Source organism: Haliotis asinina, chromosome 14 (assembly GCF_037392515.1).
Source record: "Haliotis asinina isolate JCU_RB_2024 chromosome 14, JCU_Hal_asi_v2, whole genome shotgun sequence".
Lineage (NCBI taxonomy): Eukaryota > Metazoa > Mollusca > Gastropoda > Lepetellida > Haliotidae > Haliotis > Haliotis asinina.
Window position 1 is genome coordinate 55,346,506 of NC_090293.1, and position 20,262 is coordinate 55,366,767.

Sequence of the window (20,262 nt, forward strand, 5' to 3'; positions counted from 1 at the left end):
GATGATGTGATGTCATGATGATGACCTGATGTCGTGATGATGACCTGATGTCGTGATGATGAGCTGATGTCATGATGATGACCTGATGTGATGTCGTGATGATGACCTGATGTCGTGATGATGACCTGATGTCGTGATGATGACCTGATGTCGTGATGATGACCTGATGTCGTGATGATGACCTGATGTGATGTCGTGATGGTGACCTGATGTCGTGATGATGACCTGATGTCATGATGATGACCTGATGTCGTGATGATGACCTGATGTCGTGATGATGACCTGATGTCGTGATGATGACCTGATGTCATGATGATGATGTGATGTCATGATGATGACCTGATGTCGTGATGATGACCTGATGTCGTGATGATGACCTGATGTCGTGATGATGACCTGATGTGATGTCGTGATGGTGACCTGATGTCGTGATGATGACCTGATGTCGTGATGATGACCTGATGTCGTGATGATGACCTGATGTCATGATGATGATGTGATGTCATGATGATGATGTGATGTCATGATGATGACCTGATGTCGTGATGATGACCTGATGTCGTGATGATGAGCTGATGTCATGATGATGACGTGATGTGATGTCGTGATGATGACCTGATGTCATGATGATGACCTGATGTCGTGATGATGACCTGATGTCGTGATGATGACCTGATGTGATGTCGTGATGGTGACCTGATGTCGTGATGATGACCTGATGTCATGATGATGACCTGAGGTCGTGATGATGACCTGATGTGATGTCGTGATGATGACCTGATGTCGTGATGATGACCTGATGTCATGATGATGATGTGATGTCATGATGATGACCTGATGTCGTGATGATGACCTGATGTCGTGATGATGAGCTGATGTCATGATGATGACGTGATGTGATGTCGTGATGATGACCTGATGTCGTGATGATGACCTGATGTCGTGATGATGACCTGATGTCGTGATGATGACCTGATGTCGTGATGATGACCTGATGTCGTGATGATGACCTGATGTCATGATGATGATGTGATGTCATGATGATGACCTGATGTCGTGATGATGACCTGATGTCGTGATGATGACCTGATGTCGTGATGATGACCTGATGTGATGTCGTGATGGTGACCTGATGTCGTGATGATGACCTGATGTCGTGATGATGACCTGATGTCGTGATGATGACCTGATGTCATGATGATGATGTGATGTCATGATGATGATGTGATGTCATGATGATGACCTGATGTCGTGATGATGACCTGATGTCGTGATGATGAGCTGATGTCATGATGATGACGTGATGTGATGTCGTGATGATGACCTGATGTCATGATGATGACCTGATGTCGTGATGATGACCTGATGTCGTGATGATGACCTGATGTGATGTCGTGATGGTGACCTGATGTCGTGATGATGACCTGATGTCATGATGATGACCTGAGGTCGTGATGATGACCTGATGTGATGTCGTGATGATGACCTGATGTCGTGATGATGACCTGATGTCATGATGATGACCTGATGTCGTGATGATGACCTGATGTCATGATGATGACCTGATGTGATGATGACTTGATGTCATGATGATGACCTGATGTGATGATATTGTTAAACAAATTCGTAACGTGGAAAGATTGTTATTTTTTCTGACTTCAGTAAATGATGAAACGTGGTGAATATTGTTGAAGTCTTTAAAAAACCCAAAACATTTGCACATGCTTTTCAGCAATTCGACGCATTGTCAATTCAACTGAATTAAATTCTCATAAACCACTGTGGTGGTACAAGAGCATGTATTGTAAACTAATATGCAAATACAAAATCAGATTCAAACTCAACATGGCAGGAAAACAACATATTTAACATCTTTTTTCTGACAAGAGATGATTGACGTAGAATGTGGTATGACTCATTACATCTTAAGAAGGTTTTACAGATAATATTTTCGTGAACTTTGTTCATCGGGAAAAGAGGTTAGATTGTGGGTGTATAATCTAAGTATCTAATATCAACAATGGCAATAAAACACGTTTTGGAAATGGGACATATGCATCAAGAGTAGGAAACGGCTTTAGATGTTGATAGTAAAGTCCCTTGGGGCTAGAAATAATGTCATTGTGTCAGTTTTGGATAAACTGGATAAAATGTGTTCAACTTTTGAGACCAGCCATTGGGTTGTATAATTTGATGGAGTTTCTTAATCCCGTAATGAGTCTTAAGAATTTTAATGAATTTTCTCTAAAATTTCAAGGTTTTTGAAAGAGCGTGCTTCATCAGAAATTGCATTATGACGAGTAGCCTTGTGTACAAGAATATTTACAATATCCTCCTCCCTGTCATCACTGTCAACAACGTCAACGTCGCCATCATCATCAACATCATCAGTATTCACTAACATCTTCATTATGGCCGTTCTGAATAGCCTTATGCACAATATTATCTATATGTACTTCTAGAATATATGGCTTATTTTTTTATCCAAGGACAGTTCATCTACAGAATGTTTGTTAATTCTCTCAAGTTAGATGAGAAAATCATCTTCGATGTAACCATATATAGCTACATAACATAAAGTGAGGGTTTAAAGTGAGTCTAAACGTTTGACTGGTGGTACATGACAGAGACCCCGTATACAATACTGCCTCTGTAAACAAGTTGATATATGTATGCAATACAACCACTAACTACTACCACAGCTGACGGCGGCTGGAGCGTGTGGACCAGCTGGAAGAGAACTTGTAGCGCCACCTGTGGGAACAACCTCCCAGGGACGCGGGCCAGAAATCGGACCTGTGACAATCCGGCACCAGCTAATGGCGGCAATGACTGTGATGGAAGCGCGTCGGAAAACATCACTGCGGTGTGCAACCTGGGATCTTGTGAAACTGGTAGGTACCAACAGTGTCCAAACTTATAGTCTGTACGTCAACTGTAAATGTAATCTGACAAATTTTAGGCACCACTTGCAGTTTAGAGATAACATCAAATACAGACACATCTATTAACAGATGCATGTTAGACGGTCACGAATCACAAAAAAAAACAAAAACGATATGTGGTATAGAGATTTTGTATCATTGAAATCAAAGCAGGCACTCCTGTACTGAGCGGCAGTTTACTGTAGACGGTATCTATATCCAGGGTACTGAGTGTCTGCTTACTGGAAACGGTATGCGTATCCATGTACTGAGTGTCAGTTTCATGTGTTCTGTGTGGCATTCTACTGTATACGATAGGGGTATGCCTGCGCTAAGCGGCAGTCTATTGTAGACAGTAGGAGCATGAACGTGCTAAGCGACAGTCAACTGTAGACGTTAGGATTATCAATGTACTAAGCGGCAGTGTACTGTAGACGGTAGAGGGTATCCCTGTTCTAAGCGGCACTCTGCTGTATACAGTAGGGGCATGAACGTGCTAAGCGGCGGTCCACAGTAGACAGGAGAGGGTATCCCTGTTCTAAGCGACAGTCTGATGTAGACGGTAGGTGTATGAACGTACTAAGCGGCAGTCTACTGTAGACGGTAGAGAGTATCCCTGGTCCAAGCGCCAGTCTCCTGTATACAGTAGGAGCATGAACGTGCTAAGCGGTAGCTTACTGTAGACGGTAGAATTATCCCTGTTCTAAGCGGTAGCTTACTGTAGACGGTAGAGGGTATCCCTGTTGTAAGCGACAGTCTGCTGTATACAGTAGGGGCATGAACGTGCTAAGCGGCGGTCTACAGTGGACGGTAGAGGGTATCCCTGTGCAATGCGGCAATTTAGTGTAGACGGGAGAGGGTATCCTTGTGCTAAGCGGCAGTCCACTGTAGACGGTAGAAGGTATCAATGTGCTAAGCGGTAGTCTCCTATAGACACTTCTCTTATCACCATGTTATACACCAGTCATTAAATACAGGACCTGTCGATGGAGGCTGGGATGAATGGACGAGCTGGCGCACCACGTCGTGTTCGGCAACCTGTGGTGTCAACGTTGCCGGTGAATTACGACGTGTCCGGTACTGCGACCATCCGAGGCCACGCAACGGCGGGGCCGAGTGCGTCGGGGAGCGAGTGCAGACCAATACGACAATCTGTTCCACGTTGCCCAAATGTTTAAGTGAGTACACTATTTACAACCTAGTGAGACAGAAGCTGTGTTTTCTGAAGTCAAGTGAATAATTTGTTGATGCAAACTGAAGTGACTTTACGCCAGCCGTTGCCTCTCCATTCCGTTGACTAACACGTACCAGTGTCGGGACACAATGTCAATGAGGTAGCATGCAGACGTTCGTAACTATAAATGTCATGAAATATCGATGTCGACAGACAAACTTGTGTCAAATAAGAGAAACAAATGTTTTTGTTCCCGCAGTTCTGGTTGGGCCAAAGAACGTAACGCTTCGGTCTGGGGAGAAATTAACCTTGACTGCTGACGTGGACGAGAGCGTCCACTCCAAGGCGGAATGGCTCCAGAAGGGCAAAGCTCTTCACCCCGACACAAGAGTGAAGATCTACCACGACAAGGGCAACAACACGATTACTGTAGATCAAGTTACCGACGCCGACAGCGGAGCCTACACGTTCAGAATTGAAGGCCATACGTCGGCGGGTTACGTCACAGTGATTGGTAAAACATGACGTCACGTGATTGTAACCACTACTGTAGTCGTTATATTTACACTCGTGAACATGTGTACCGTATAACTGTGAGCTGATACTTAGTGTGTCTATCACCCGGGGGTGGGTGGGGTATACTAGGGGTTAAAGCGTTCGCTTGTCATCCCCAAGTCCCGGGTTCGATTCCCCACATGGGTACAATGTGTGACACCCACTTCTTACGTCATTATCGATACATTGCTGGAATATTGGTAAAAGCGGCGTAAAGCGAAAGTCACTCACTCACTCACACCCGGCTCAATATATGGTGGGTACGTCCGTGACGATGTTCTTGTATTCTATGGCCACTGTGAACATCCGCATGTCGTGGACGGGTAACGGGGCCGGGTCGCCAGACTCTCTGACTTGAAGCATGTCCATGTATCTTAATCTCGTAGACCGATACACAGATCGCAGTCATGAAGGAAATAGCTGCTTTCATCGTTAAACAATATACTAGAATATATCACATGTATATGCATATATAACCTGAAGTTCCAGTACTTTAACCCCTGTGATATTTGTATGTTCAGTGGACGGCGGTTGGGGTGCCTGGACGGAGTGGGTGGGGTCGTGTACTGTTACCTGTGGGAACAACATCACAGTGCAGAGGAAGAGGAACAGAACCTGTGACAACCCCACACCTGCAAGTGGTGGGAACGACTGCGCTGGCGATGCAACAGAGGAGACAACAACACCATGTGACGTGCCGCCCTGTGTTCCCAATAGTAGGTGACATAATCCCATGTGACGTGCCGCCCTGTGTACCTTGTAGTTGGTGACATTACCATGTGACGTGCCGCCCTTTGTTCCCTGTAATGGGTGACATTACCATGTGTTCCTTGTAGTAGGTTACATTACCATGTGACGTGCCGCCCTGTGTTCCTTGTAGTGGGTGACACAACCATGTGACGTGCCGCCCTTTGTTCCCAATAGTAGGTGACATAATCCCATGTGACGTGCCGCCCTGTGTACCTTGTAGTTGGTGACATTACCATGTGACATGCCGCCCTTTGTTCCCTGTAATGGGTGACATTACAATGTGACGTGCCGCCCTTTGTTCCCTGTAATGGGTGACATTACCATGTGTTCCTTGTAGTAGGTTACATTACCATGTGACATGCCGCCCTGTGTACCTTGTAGTTGGTGACATTACCATGTGACGTGCCGCCCTTTGTTCCCTGTAATGGGTGACATTACAATGTGTTCCTTGTAGTAGGTTACATTACCATGTGACGTGCCGCCCTGTGTTCCTTGTAGTGGGTGACACAACCATGTGACGTGCCGCCCTTTGTTCCCAATAGTAGGTGACATAATCCCATGTGACGTGCCGCCCTGTGTACCTTGTAGTTGGTGACATTACCATGTGACATGCCGCCCTTTGTTCCCTGTAATGGGTGACATTACAATGTGACGTGCCGCCCTTTGTTCCCTGTAATGGGTGACATTACCATGTGTTCCTTGTAGTAGGTTACACTACCATGTGTTCCTTGTAGTAGGTTACATTACCATGTGATGTGCCGCCCTGTGTTGGTATTTCGAGTGACTGTATCTCAGTAGATCCCCATGGTAGGTCACGTTTTGGGTGGCTGTATGTCAGTAGATCTCAATAGTAGCTGCCTTTTTAGATGACTTTGGTTTTGGTAGATCCCAATAGTAGGTGTCTTTGAGGGTGACTGTGTATTTCAGTAGATCCCAGCAGTAGGTGAGATTGTGGGTAACTGTGGTTTCCTCGGTAGATCTCAGTCTGCAGGTTTACTCGTACTCCCGTAGAGAGGCAACAGGTCGTGTTTGAGTGGTGATGTACTCCAGTAGAGAGGCAGCAGGTCGTGTTTGGGTGGTGATGTACTCCAGTAGAGAGGCAGCAGGTCGTGTTTGGGTGGTGATGTACTCCAGTAGAGAGGCAACAGGTCGTGTTTGGGTGGTGATGTACTGCAGTAGAGAGGCAACAGGTCGTGTTTGGGTGGTGATGTACTGCAGTAGAGAGGCAGCAGGTCGTGTTTGGGTGGTGATGTACTGCAGTAGAGAGGCGACAGGTCGTCTTTGGGTGGTGATATACTGCAGTAGAGAGGCAACAGGTCGTGTTTGGGTGGTGATGTACTCCAGTAGAGAGGCAACAGGTCGTGTTTGGGTGGTGATGTACTCCAGTAGAGAGGCAACAGGTCGTGTTTGGGTGGTGATGTACTCCAGTAGAGAGGCAGCAGGTCGTGTTTGGGTGGTGATGTACTGCAGTAGAGAGGCAACAGGTCGTGTTTGGGTGGTGATGTACTGCAGTAGAGAGGCAGCAGGTCGTGTTTGGGTGGTGATGTACTCCAGTAGAGAGGCAACAGGTCGTGTTTGGGTGGTGATGTACTGCAGTAGAGAGGCAACAGGTCGTGTTTGGGTGGTGATGTACTGCAGTAGAGAGGCAGCAGGTCGTGTTTGGGTGGTGATGTACTGCAGTAGAGAGGCGACAGGTCGTCTTTGGGTGGTGATATACTGCAGTAGAGAGGCAACAGGTCGTGTTTGGGTGGTGATGTACTCCAGTAGAGAGGCAACAGGTCGTGTTTGGGTGGTGATGTACTCCGGTAGAGAGGCAACAGGTCGTGTTTGGGTGGTGATGTACTCCAGTAGAGAGGCAGCAGGTCGTGTTTGGGTGGTGATGTACTCCAGTAGAGAGGCAACAGGTCGTGTTTGGGTGGTGATGTACTGCAGTAGAGAGGCAACAGGTCGTGTTTGGGTGGTGATGTACTCCAGTAGAGAGGCAGCAGGTCGTGTTTGGGTGGTGATGTACTGCAGTAGAGAGGCGACAGGTCGTGTTTGGGTGGTGATATACTGCAGTAGAGAGGCAACAGGTCGTGTTTGGGTGGTGATGTACTCCAGTAGAGAGGCAACAGGTCGTGTTTGGGTGGTGATGTACTCCAGTAGAGAGGCAACAGGTCGTGTTTGGGTGGTGATGTACTCCAGTAGAGAGGCGACAGGTCGTCTTTGGGTGGTGATGTACTCCAGTAGAGAGGCAGCAGGTCGTGTTTGGGTGGTGATGTACTCCAGTAGAGAGGCGACAGGTCGTGTTTGGGTGGTGATGTACTCCAGTAGAGAGGCAACAGGTCGTGTTTGGGTGGTGATGTACTCCAGTAGAGAGGCGACAGGTCGTGTTTGGGTGGTGATGTACTCCAGTAGAGAGGCGACAGGTCGTGTTTGGGTGGTGATGTACTCCAGTAGAGAGGCAACAGGTCGTGTTTGGGTGGTGATGTACTCCAGTAGAGAGGCAACAGGTCGTGTTTGGGTGGTGATGTACTCCAGTAGAGAGGCAACAGGTCGTGTTTGGGTGGTGATGTACTCCAGTAGAGAGGCAACAGGTCGTGTTTGGGTGGTGATGTACTCCAGTAGAGAGGCAACAGGTCGTGTTTGGGTGGTGATGTAGTCCAGTAGAGAGGCAACAGGTCGTGTTTGGGTGGTGATGTACTCCAGTAGAGAGGCAACAGGTCGTGTTTGGGTGGTGATGTACTCCAGTAGAGAGGCAACAGGTCGTGTTTGGGTGGTGATGTACTCCAGTAGAGAGGCAACAGGTCGTGTTTGGGTGGTGATGTACTCCAGTAGAGAGGCAACAGGTCGTGTTTAGATGGTGATGTACTCCAGTAGAGAGGCAGCAGGTCGTGTTTGGGTGGTGATGTACTCCAGTAGAGAGGCAACAGGTCGTGTTTGGGTGGTGATGTACTCCAGTAGAGAGGCAGCAGGTCGTGTTTGGGTGGTGATGTAGTCCAGTAGAGAGGCAACAGGTCGTGTTTGGGTGGTGATGTACTCCAGTAGAGAGGCAACAGGTCGTGTTTGGGTGGTGATGTACTCCAGTAGAGAGGCAACAGGTCGTGTTTGGGTGGTGATGTACTCCAGTAGAGAGGCAGCAGGTCGTGTTTGGGTGGTGATGTACTCCAGTAGAGAGGCAGCAGGTCGTGTTTGGGTGGTGATGTACTCCAGTAGAGAGGCAACATGTCGTGTTTGGGTGGTGATGTACTCCAGTAGAGAGGCGACAGGTCGTGTTTGGGTGGTGATGTACTGCAGTAGAGAGGCAGCAGGTCGTGTTTGGGTGGTGATGTACTCCAGTAGAGAGGGGACAGGTCGTGTTTGGGTGGTGATGTACTCCAGTAGAGAGGCGACAGGTCGTCTTTGGGTGGTGATGTACTCCAGTAGAGAGGCAACAGGTCGTGTTTGGGTGGTGATGTACTCCAGTAGAGAGGCAGCAGGTCGTGTTTGGGTGGTGATGTACTCCAGTAGAGAGGCAACAGGTCGTGTTTGGGTGGTGATGTACTCCAGTAGAGAGGCAGCAGGTCGTGTTTGGGTGGTGATGTACTGCAGTAGAGAGGCAACAGGTCGTGTTTGGGTGGTGATGTACTCCAGTAGAGAGGCAACAGGTCGTGTTTGGGTGGTGATGTACTCCAGTAGAGAGGCAACAGGTCGTGTTTGGGTGGTGATGTACTCCAGTAGAGAGGCAGCAGGTCGTGTTTGGGTGGTGATGTACTCCAGTAGAGAGGCAACAGGTCGTGTTTGGGTGGTGATGTACTCCAGTAGAGAGGCAACAGGTCGTGTTTGGGTGGTGATGTACTCCAGTAGAGAGGCAACAGGTCATGTTTGGGTGGTGATGTACTCGAGTATGTGGATGACAAGTTGTGTTTCTTTGTTTTAAATGTGGAGAGTTTGTAGCAACAAATGTACATTTCTCTTTATCTTTACCGTTTATCTTTAACAGCGACTGTAAATATATGACGCTCCTCTTTTGTGCTCTTCAATTTTCATATCTTGAATCTGCCACAGTTAACGGAGGCTGGAGTGAGTGGTCGTCGGCGACGAGGGCCTGCAGTGCTACCTGTGGTCAGTCCGTCAGTGGGACGGATACGAGAACACGGACATGTACCAACCCTGTTCCCAGTGGCACCGGAAGTCAATGTGTCGGAGCTTCAGATGACACTCAAACTGTTACCTGTCCTGATATAATATGTCCAGGTTTGGAAAACCGTCTTTCCATATCATCAATGATATCAGCTGAAATTAATGTGGTGGCCCCACTGTCTTGGGGTTCTGTTTGAGTCTGACATTGCGCGTTTGTATGTGTGTCTGCTGTGTGTGTTTGTGTGTACGTGTGTGCGTCTATCTGCCTCCATGAGATCTAACACGGCTGCTGCATCCACCACGTCAGTGCCAGGTAACATCCATCTTCCAGGAGTCCTGGAGTATCACACTTGGTATGTTGCAGTGAACGGTGGGTGGAGCTTGTGGACGACATGGGCTAGGGTCTGTGACGCCGACTGTGGTGTAGCGGTCAGCGGGACAGACACGAGGTCGCGGACGTGTACCAATCCTGTTCCAGCTGGTACAGGCAGACCATGTGAGGGGGAGAGAACCCAGATAAACAGCATCACCTGTCAGGTTCAAGAATGTCCAGGTAAGACCTTTTGATTGCTTCCAGATTGTCCAGACAACAGTATTGACAGATTGGTCAGGTTTTATAACGTTGCTTGTCTGTATCCAGAATGTCCTGGTTAGATGTGTTACCTGTGGTTGTCTGAATGACTGAGTAAGATATGTTAGGCGTTGCTATCAAAAGGAGAAGGGTCTGTGTGACTCCCTTTCTAATATTCGGGTATTATTTTCAGTTGTTTTCAGGCAAGGCTTGCAAGATGTCCGCGTCCCTATTGGGGAAACTGTAGCATTGACAGCGGCGTTGACCACCGCCGGCCACACGGGGTGGACCTGGCAGAAGGACGGGGTAGCTCTCACTGAGAAGGACAATGTCAAGTTTTCCGAAAACGGGGATTCATACGGGCTAACTATAACTGGGGCAGGAGTTGCCGACTCAGGGACGTATACCTTCACCGTCGGCGGAAAGAAGTCGGAGGCAACTGTCACAGTGTTTGGTAAGATGTTTGTAATGATGACAGTGTGTGGCACTAGTTGGGCTTCGGCTTTATTGCTTGCCTGTTTCGTATGAGTGAGTGAGTTAATATTTATCGTCACATCTGCAGTATCTCAGCCATATTGTGACGAGAACAATACAAAAAACATGATATATATCAATAATACTTGAAACAATCTAAACTCTGTTGACAAAGAACAGCAAAATCACTAGTATATCACAGACATTCATTTAAATCTAGTAATGATATCTAAAACAGTTTAATTACTGAGAACACTACAATATAAAAACGGGCTATAGATTGCCAACAACTGAAGGTAGATCACCATACTAGGGACCATGGGGACTTACAGTACTTTTGCTACCTGCATGGACCCTAGCTGGATTTACATCATCCCTTCAGCCGTTAGCAATTTCGTCATATCTAGCCATATATTAAAACTACACGTATGCTACGAGTAAAACAGTGGAGAGCTTTAATTTACTTCGAATGTTATGGAGCTTACGTACCCTCTCGGGAGGACAATAATTTTACTGTACTTTAACCCCCCTTGAGGATACTGCCACTAACAATGTCAGTTACTAATTGAAACTTCCAGTCGTAAAATATTTATCTATTTACAGCTCAGACAACAAATCTGACTCTTTTAAAAAAGCAATAATTAAATGAGAACTATGATTAATAAAAAGATCCTGCAAAGTTTGTGATGTAAAATATTTATCCCTTGTGATGGAATACTCAACACAGTCAAGCAAGAGATGCTTGACCGTGATTCGTTCATCACAAGGGATACAAAACGGAGGATCTTCACCTTTCAATAGGTATTGATGTGTATACCTGGTGTGGCCAATACGGCATCGTCGGATGATGACCTCCTCAAATCTGGACTGACAACCCAAGTAGGTGTAACCAACATAGGGTTTTACCGCATGTAATTTATTGATACCTACTTGAGTGTCCCACCTCTTCTGCATGATATCCTGGATATAAGATCTGATAACAGCTTTATAATCAGAGTAGGGGATAAGAAGTGGTGTCACAGATTTGTTGAGTGCTACCTTTGCAGCACGATCGGCCATTGTGTTCCCAGTAATACCAACGTGGCTGGGTAACCAACAAAAGACGATGTCGTACTGGCCAGTAGCAAGATCATTATATAATTGAATAATTTCTATTAAAAGTGGATGTTTACATGATACGTTTTTAATAGCCTCAAGGCAAGAAAGAGAGTCTGAATAGATTATATATTGTTGATGTTTAGGGTGTCTTTGAATATATTTAAGAGCCGTCAATATGGCGTTTGCTTCAGCCGTGAAAATTGAACTGCTATCGGGTAATCTAGAAGATATTGTTTTAGATCCAATGACAGTAGCACAAGCCACTGCGCCACCGTCCTTGGATCCGTCTGTAAATAAGGATTTGTAATTGCAATATTTATTTTTTAGTTGATTATATTCTTGTTTATATTGTAATTCATTAGTTTCTGATTTTTTAAATGTAGTCAGTGTAAGGTCTACTTGTGGCCTAACCAACTAATCAGACGGGAGGGAGCTATGTTGTCTAACTCTATGCCAGCAGCAGAAAGGAAAGGTTTCACTCTTAGTCCAAGAGGCGGAACAAGGGAAGACTTCTTGTTATACAAATCCTCATACAGAGGCTTAAAGACACAGTTAAATGCAGGGTTTGACTCGCTGGAATATAATTTGGTTATATACTGTAAAGATAATTTTATACGGCGTTGTTTAAGAGATGGTTCATCAACCTCAACGTACAGGCTGTCGACGGGTGAAGTTCGAAATGAGTCAAGACAAAGTCTTAGACCTTGATTGTGAACAGAATCTAAAAGTTTTAGGTTGCTTTTGCAGGCTCCGCCATAGACGATGCAGCCGTAATCAAGTTTTGAACGTATCAATGATCGATAAAGTTGCAGGAGGGTAGCTTGATTCCCTCCCCACTTACAATTAGAAATGACTTTCAACAAGTCAAGGGCCTTCAAGCATTTAGTTTTAAGGGACTTAATATGCGGTAAAAAGGTTAAATGCGAGTCAAAAACTATACCTAAGAACTTAGCTTCCTTTACCACTTTGATGGGAGTGCCATTGAGAAATAGTTCAGGGTCCTTATGTAGTTTATATCTTCTACAAAAATGTATACAATTAGTTTTCGATTTAGAAAATTTAAAACCGTTTTCAAGACACCACTTGTTAATTTTGTTTAAACACAACTGCAGTTGTCTTTCAATAGTACGCATATTTTTACCGCGACAAGAAATATTAAAATCATCAACAAAAAGTGATCCATCAATCGAATCATTTAAAACCTTAGATAAACTGTTGATTTTAATGCTAAATAAAGTGACAGATAAAATACTGCCTTGTGGAACACCCTGATCCTGATTATAATGATCAGACAGGGTAGAACCCACTCGGACTTGAAATTGTCTGTCATTTAAAAAGTTGGAAATAAATTGAGGCAGTCGGCCTCGCAGTCCAAAGTCATGCAAATCTTTCAAAATGCCACATTTCCATGTAGTGTCATAGGCTTTTTCTAAATAAAAAAATATAGAGACTGCATGTTGTTTATTAATTATAGCGTTTTTAACAAATGATTCTAAACGCACTAAGTGATCAATGGTACTTCTGTTTTTACGAAAACCACACTGAATATCTGTTATGAGGTTATTGGTCTCTAAGTACCAAACTAGTCTATTGTTTATCATTCGTTCCATGGTTTTGCAAACACAGCTTGTGAGAGAAATTGGTCGATAATTTGAAGGATCAGTATGATCACGTCCAGGTTTAGGGATTGGGACTACAATAGCATCTCGCCACGAAGACGGAAATTTTCCCGAAGTCCAAATGTCATCAAATATATTTAAAAGGGTTTCTAAGCAAGATTCTGGTAAGTGTTTCAGGAGTTGATAATGTATATGATCAGCTCCTGTAGCAGTATCATGAGCTTGTTCAAGAGCAGTATGAAGCTCATGAATAGAGAATATTTCATTATAATCTTCACCATTATTTGAACTGAAATTTATAGCTTTCTTTTCTTGCTGACTTTTATATTTCTGAAATTCAGGCACATAATTTGAAGAAGAGGAGTGTTTGGCGAGGGTTTCACCTAGTTTATTTGCGATATCGGATTTGTTTGTCAGTAGCTGATCACCATCTTGAAGGTGTTGAATGCTGGATTTAGTGCCCTTACCCTTGATTTTCTGAATCATGTTCCATACTTTTGATATCGGCGTACGTGCATTGATCTTTGATACATACGTTCGCCAAGAATGGCGTTTACTTTGCTTAAAAGTACGCCGAGCTTTAGCATTAAGAATTTTATATTTGTTCAAATTGTGGACCATAGGATGGCGGCGGAAATAATGTTCAGCTTTTTTCCGTGCCTTCCGAGCCTGTTTGCAATCATCGTTGAACCACGGTTTTCTAATATGTGGAGTTGCGGAGGACTTAGGGATACACTCATTGGCTTTGTTGTTCACCTCATCAGTAAAACACTTTATAGCGTCAGCAACATCAGTGAAAAGTTCAGGTTTAAGTTTGTCAGCACAGAGAGTTTCATATAAAGGTCAGTTAGCCTTCTTAAAATTCCATCTGGATGACGGAGGAATATCAGAAGGGGTTACAGGTGTTAGAACTGTAGGAAAGTGATCACTTCCACAAAGGTCGTCATGGACGGACCATTCAAATTCATTCAGGAGGATTGAGTCAGTGACAGATAAATCAAGACTAGAATAAGTACCATTCCCAGTATGTAGATAAGTGTGAGAGACATCGTTATAGATGCATAAATCATTATTTGAAATGAACTCTTCAAGTAACCTTCCTTTATTGCTTGTATGCACACTACCCCATAGTGGGTCTGTTTCGTATGGTATTGGTTGGGTATTGTTACGGTTTTTTAAGAATTGTGCCGTGTCAAAGGGTGTAAGAAATCTCCTGTGAACCATCAAAACAGAACAAAGACAAGTCTAAAATATTCAAATATTGTATTATTTAGCAAAGAGAGTAAGGTATACAAAGTCACAAGTCAATTTCACACTGCCGATTTCAAATACAATACAAATGAAACAAAATCTAAGGCAATGGGTCATAAAATATATATAGCAACCCACCAAAGTCTTAGTGCGAGAGAAAAACAGTTATGCAGAATGTAACACAGCGAGTGGTCTGACGGTGGCTATGCAGATCAAGCGTTGGCAGCGACTTCGTACATGTCTGGTTAGCTGGTTGCATGTTTGGTCAGGCATTGGTAGAGTATTGGGTTTCTTGCACCCACACACCCACACACCTGCCTTTGTTGCATGTAATGTATTGATGGAGTATTGGAGTTTGCTGGTTGCAAATTGTGTATGGTATATGTTGGGGGTTGTTTTTTAGCACCACGTTCTACATTGTATCTACAGCTGACGGCAGCTGGTCGAATTGGGGATCATGGCGGAGGTTCTGCTTTGCTTCATGTGGAGTTGCTGATGGTGTTGACAATAGAACACGTGCGTGTAACAACCCTGCTCCTTCCAACGGTGGGGCTGCGTGTCCAGGAAAGGCAGTTGACAGCAAAGATGCACAGTGTGTGCTGCCACCTTGTCCCAATATAGGTAACGTCATGCCCTGGTACAGGTAGCACTGTGAATACTACAGGAAGCATGATGCTCCTCTACAGGCAGCACCTTGTCACAGTAAATGTAACTGAATGATCCTATACAGGTAACAACATAATCCAATACAAGTAGCTCCTTGTCCCAGTACATGTAACAAAATGATCCTATACAGGTAACAACATAATCCGACACAAGTAGCACTTGCCCCAGTACATGTAACTGAATGATCCCATACAGGTAACAACATAACCCAACACAAGTAGCACTTGCCCCAGTACATGTAACAGAATGATCCTATACAGGTAACAACATAACCCAACACAAGTAGCTCCTTGTCCCAGTACATGTAACAGAATGATCCTATACAGGTAACAACATAACCCAACACAAGTAGCACTTGCCCCAGTACATGTAACTGAATGATCCTATACAGGAAACAACATAATCCAACACAAGTAGCTCCTTGTCCCAGTACATGTAGCAGAATGATCCTATACAGGTAACAACATAACCCAACACAAGTAGCACTTGCCCCAGTACATGTAACTGAATGATCCTATACAGGTAACAACATAACCCAACACAAGTAGCACTTGCCCCAGTACATGTAACTGAATGATCCTATACAGGTAACAGCATAATCCAACATAAGTAGCTCCTTGTCCCAGTACATGTAACAGAATGATCCTATACAGGTAAAAACATAATCCAACACAAGTAGCACTTGCCCCAGTACATGTAACTGAATGATCCTATACAGGTAACAACATAACCCAACACAAGTAGCACTTGCCCCAGTACATGTAACTGAATGATCCTATACAGGTAACAACATAACCCAACACAAGTAGCTCCTTGTCCCAGTACATGTAACAGAATGATCCCATACAGGTAACAACATAACCCAACACAGGGAGCTCCTTCTTCCCAGTACATGTAACTGAATGATCCCATACAGGTAACACCATACCCAACACAAGTAGCTCCTTGTCCCAGTACATGTAACAGAATGATCCTATACAGGTAACAACATAACCCAACACAAGTAGCACTTGCCCCAGTACATGTAACTGAATGATCCTATACAGGTAACAACATAACCCAACACAAGTTGCACTTGCCCCAGTTCATGTAACTGAATGATCCTATACAGGTAACAACATAACCCAACACAAGTAGCACTTGCCCCAGTACATGTAACTGAATGATCCTATACAGGTAACAACATAACCCAACACAAGTAGCTCCTTGTCCCAGTACATGTAACAGAATGATTCTATACAGGTAACAACATAACCCAACACAAGTAGCACTTGCCCCAGTACATGTAACTGAATGATCCTATACAGGTACAACATAACCCAACACAAGTAGTACCATGACCCACTACAGGTAGCACTATGACAGTCACGCTTATTGTGTGTGTGTGTGTGTGTGTGTGTGTGTGTGTGTGTGTGTGTGTGTGTGTGTGTGTGTGTGTGTGTGTGACACTGACACTCAGTCTGTGTGCGTCTGTGACACTGACACTTACTCAGTGTGTGTGTGTGTGTGTGTGTGTGTGTGTGTGTGTGTGTGTGTGTGTGTGTGTGTGTGTATGTGTGTGTGTGTTACGCTTACTGGGTGTGTGTGACCGAACTTGGTGCTGGTGACAGTGACATTGTGTCTGTGTACAGTAATTACTGCCCTCTGTGTGTACAGTTGATGGAGGCTGGAGTGAGTGGGGCGAGTGGGTTGTTGTCTGCGCCGGATCCTGCGGTTCTGTCAACGGAGAAGCAAACCGAACTCGCACATGTGACAACCCCCCGCCGAGTACCAGTGGCAGACCGTGTTCTGGTGGTTACATACAGAGGAGATACCAAGTGTGTCACCTCGACGCGTGCATTGGTACAGGTTGGTCTTATAATTTTCAGGATGATAAATAGACACACAGCTGCGGCTGTATCAATAATGTTTTCTAATTTCTCGTATGTTTTAGTCAGTAAGGTATTTCATATCCGCACTGAAGATCAAAACTGACTCTGGCGAAGGGTATCTATTTCCCTGTAGTTTGTGACAAGATTGTTGACAACCATGGATATCTGTTTCCCTGGGGACCGTATTGAAGTAAGTTGGGTTGTCGTTAACGCCGCTATCAGCAATATTCCAGCTACATAGCGGCAGTCGGAAAATTATCAAGTCTGAACCAGATACCACAGTGATCAACAGCATGAGCATCGACCTACACAAATGGCATACGATGACATGTATCAACGAAGTCGGCAAATCTGTCCTTGTTTAACCACTGCCATGAAAAAGATTTCCAGGTATGAACTGTTACCTGTGTCATGACAGCGTTACCTGTGTCATGACATAATGTCTTTGCTGGGAGTGTTACCTGTGTCGAGGTAAGAAAATCGGCTGCTTTTTAAGTATGGCCAGCTATTTCCATCTTGCCCCACCCAGTGTCTCATTATATATTGTCGATTGCTGCCACAGTTAACGGAGGCTGGAGTGAGTGGTCGTCGGCGACGAGGGCGTGCAGTGCCACGTGTGGTCAGTCTGTGAATGGGACGGACACGAGGACACGGACATGTACCAACCCCGTTCCAGTGAATGGCGGCAGGGTCTGTTCTGGAAACCCACTGGACACTCAGATAGTAACCTGTCAAGTACCTACATGTGACAATGGTAAGATGTGTTACCCTGTCATGCCTGTCATGCCATCACGTACAGGTAAGATGTGTTACCCTGTCATGCCTGTCATGCCATCACGTACAGGTAAGATGTGTTACCCTGTCATGCCTGTCATGCCATCACGTACAGGTAAGATGTGTTACCCTGTCATGACAAAATATCCAGGTAAGGAGTTGTACTTACCCTAGTTCCAGACAAAAAGACCGACAACGTAATATGTGATGTAAACTTTGAGTAAGAAACTAGCGGTTAAAGCTTTGATACGTGGGAATACGGTGGTAAGACTTTTTGACAGGTGTTAAAAAACAGAACCGACAAGGGCAAGAACCGAAAAGCTAAGCACACAAACAAGGTTACAATCTAGTGGGTTAGAGATTGCGTACGGAACGGTACTGTCCACGTGGAAAAAGTAATTGTACTGACCTCTATTGATGTGTGTTGGACGCGTCTATAGTTTCTTTAAGCGACTGAAGACAAGTGAATGTTCATTAGCGCTATGTTTGGTTTTCTTGTTGTTTAACGCCACACTCAGCAATGTTCCAGCTACATGGCGGCGGTCTGTAAATAATCGAGTCTGGACCAGGCAATCCAGTAATTAACAGCATGAACATCGTTATACGTAAATGGTACAAGATGACAAGTCAACAAAGTCATCGAACCTGACCACCCGATCCCGTTAGTCGACTCTTACGACAATCAGGGGTTGCTGAAGATCAATTGTAACCCTGATCTTCACGGGTCGTGTTGGACATTGTTGAGTGAGTCGAAAGTTGAATGGACACTCAAATTTCTAAGTTTTTCCAAAAGTCTGAATTAAATGGTCAGTTACCATTTCTACATCTCCAGGTCAGGTTGCCATAGTTTCCGGTGTGAGCGACACTCAGGTTGAAGCAGGAGGTCCTATCGTGTTGTCTGCGGAGCTAAATCAACCAGTCGAAACCAACTGGCAGTGGCTGAAGGACGGCGTTCCCGTGTCCCAGGATTCTCGGAACGTGATGACACGAAACGGAAACGTCTACCGCTTGACCAGACTCCAGGCTGCCGTTTCCGACACCGGCAACTATACCTTCATCGCGGGAGGGGCAACATCGGATGGATCGGTGACGGTGTATGGTACGTAGCCTGTCTGTGTTAGGTGTAGTGTAATGTCGTTACAGGAATCGGTTGGATGTTAGAGTATGGCCAGCTATTTCCATCTTGCCCCACCCAGCGTCTCATTATATATTGTCGTTTGCTGCCACAGTTAACGGAGGCTGGAGTGAGTGGTCGTCGGTGACGAGGGCGTGCAGTGCCACGTGTGGCCAGTCTGTGAATGGGACGGACACGAGGACACGGACATGTACCAACCCCGTTCCAGTGAATGGCGGCAGGGTCTGTTCTGGAAACCCACTGGACACTCAGATAGTAACCTGTCAAGTACCTACATGTGAGAGTAAGTAACATCGTTTTCAACAGAACACTCAAGTAAAAAGTTACCCTCTTTAAAATGTAGTTAATGATAGAAGACATTATATAAACCTAAAGTGTGCATCTCACGATATATTGGGTCATCTCTTGTTTTCCCAGAATAACAACATTTGAGGCTTTTGTTCTGGAGAGACGGGTTTTACTTTTCGTTAGTAAGACCGCTTCCCAGGGTTTACTTTTCGTTAGTAAGACCGCTTCCCAGGGTTTACTTTTCGTTAGTAAGACCGCTTCCCAGGGTTTACTTTTCGTTAGTAAGACCGCTTCCCAGGTTTTACTTTTCCTAACTTTATATGAACATCAACATTCAAATGATACATGAGTGTTTGAAATCAACTGGAACGTATCGTTCAAGATTAAAGTCACAATACGAAGGTTTTCCGAAGCGGGATTAGAACCGCAATTCCCCCATCCGTAGGCAGACGCTCTAACGCACGGCCACCTGCGAGTGGAGGGGTTAAATTATCTACTTATAGTTACTGTCATTATATTGATTTTACGCGCGCTTCAGTTATTGTCATGTAGCTTCATTAAATGATCATCTACATTGTAATTATGAATCATTGACGCTTTATATGTTAGAGAAAACACTTCTCCTCGGTTTTGAAAGACAATGTAAAACTATTGGGGTCGGGAAATCCCCCCCTCTCCGGTTTTACGTTGTCTACCAAACCTCGGAGGTGTGTTTTCTCCTATACTACACACACATCCCAGTTATATCACACCCAGTTGATGTTGACACTGCCTGTACAGATGTATCACAGCCTTACCAAACACAGCTGATGTTGACACTACTTGTACGGATGTATCACAGCCTTACTAAACACAGCTGATGTTGACACTACCTGTACAGAGGTATCACAGCCTTAGTAAACACAGCTGATGTTGACACTACTTGTACAGAGGTACTACAGCCTTAGTAAACACAGCTGATGTTGACACTACTTGTACAGAGGTATTATAGCCTTAGTAAACACAGCTGAT

The 20,262-nt window shown here is 44.9% G+C and overlaps 1 protein-coding gene across 1 annotated transcript in view; it reads left to right on the plus strand.

Annotated features, from left to right (window-relative positions):
• Positions 1 to 20,262, plus strand: part of LOC137260906 (uncharacterized) — a 91,695-nt gene that overhangs the window by 33,276 nt on the left and 38,157 nt on the right. Inside the window, exons 12-23 of the mRNA XM_067798444.1 lie at positions 2,703 to 2,894; positions 3,902 to 4,102; positions 4,358 to 4,612; positions 5,175 to 5,369; positions 9,430 to 9,618; positions 9,869 to 10,057; positions 10,269 to 10,529; positions 14,947 to 15,138; positions 16,840 to 17,031; positions 17,617 to 17,808; positions 18,661 to 18,927; positions 19,058 to 19,246. Coding sequence (XP_067654545.1) covers positions 2,703 to 2,894; positions 3,902 to 4,102; positions 4,358 to 4,612; positions 5,175 to 5,369; positions 9,430 to 9,618; positions 9,869 to 10,057; positions 10,269 to 10,529; positions 14,947 to 15,138; positions 16,840 to 17,031; positions 17,617 to 17,808; positions 18,661 to 18,927; positions 19,058 to 19,246 — 2,514 coding nt within the window. The remainder of the gene's footprint in view (positions 1 to 2,702; positions 2,895 to 3,901; positions 4,103 to 4,357; positions 4,613 to 5,174; positions 5,370 to 9,429; positions 9,619 to 9,868; positions 10,058 to 10,268; positions 10,530 to 14,946; positions 15,139 to 16,839; positions 17,032 to 17,616; positions 17,809 to 18,660; positions 18,928 to 19,057; positions 19,247 to 20,262) is intronic.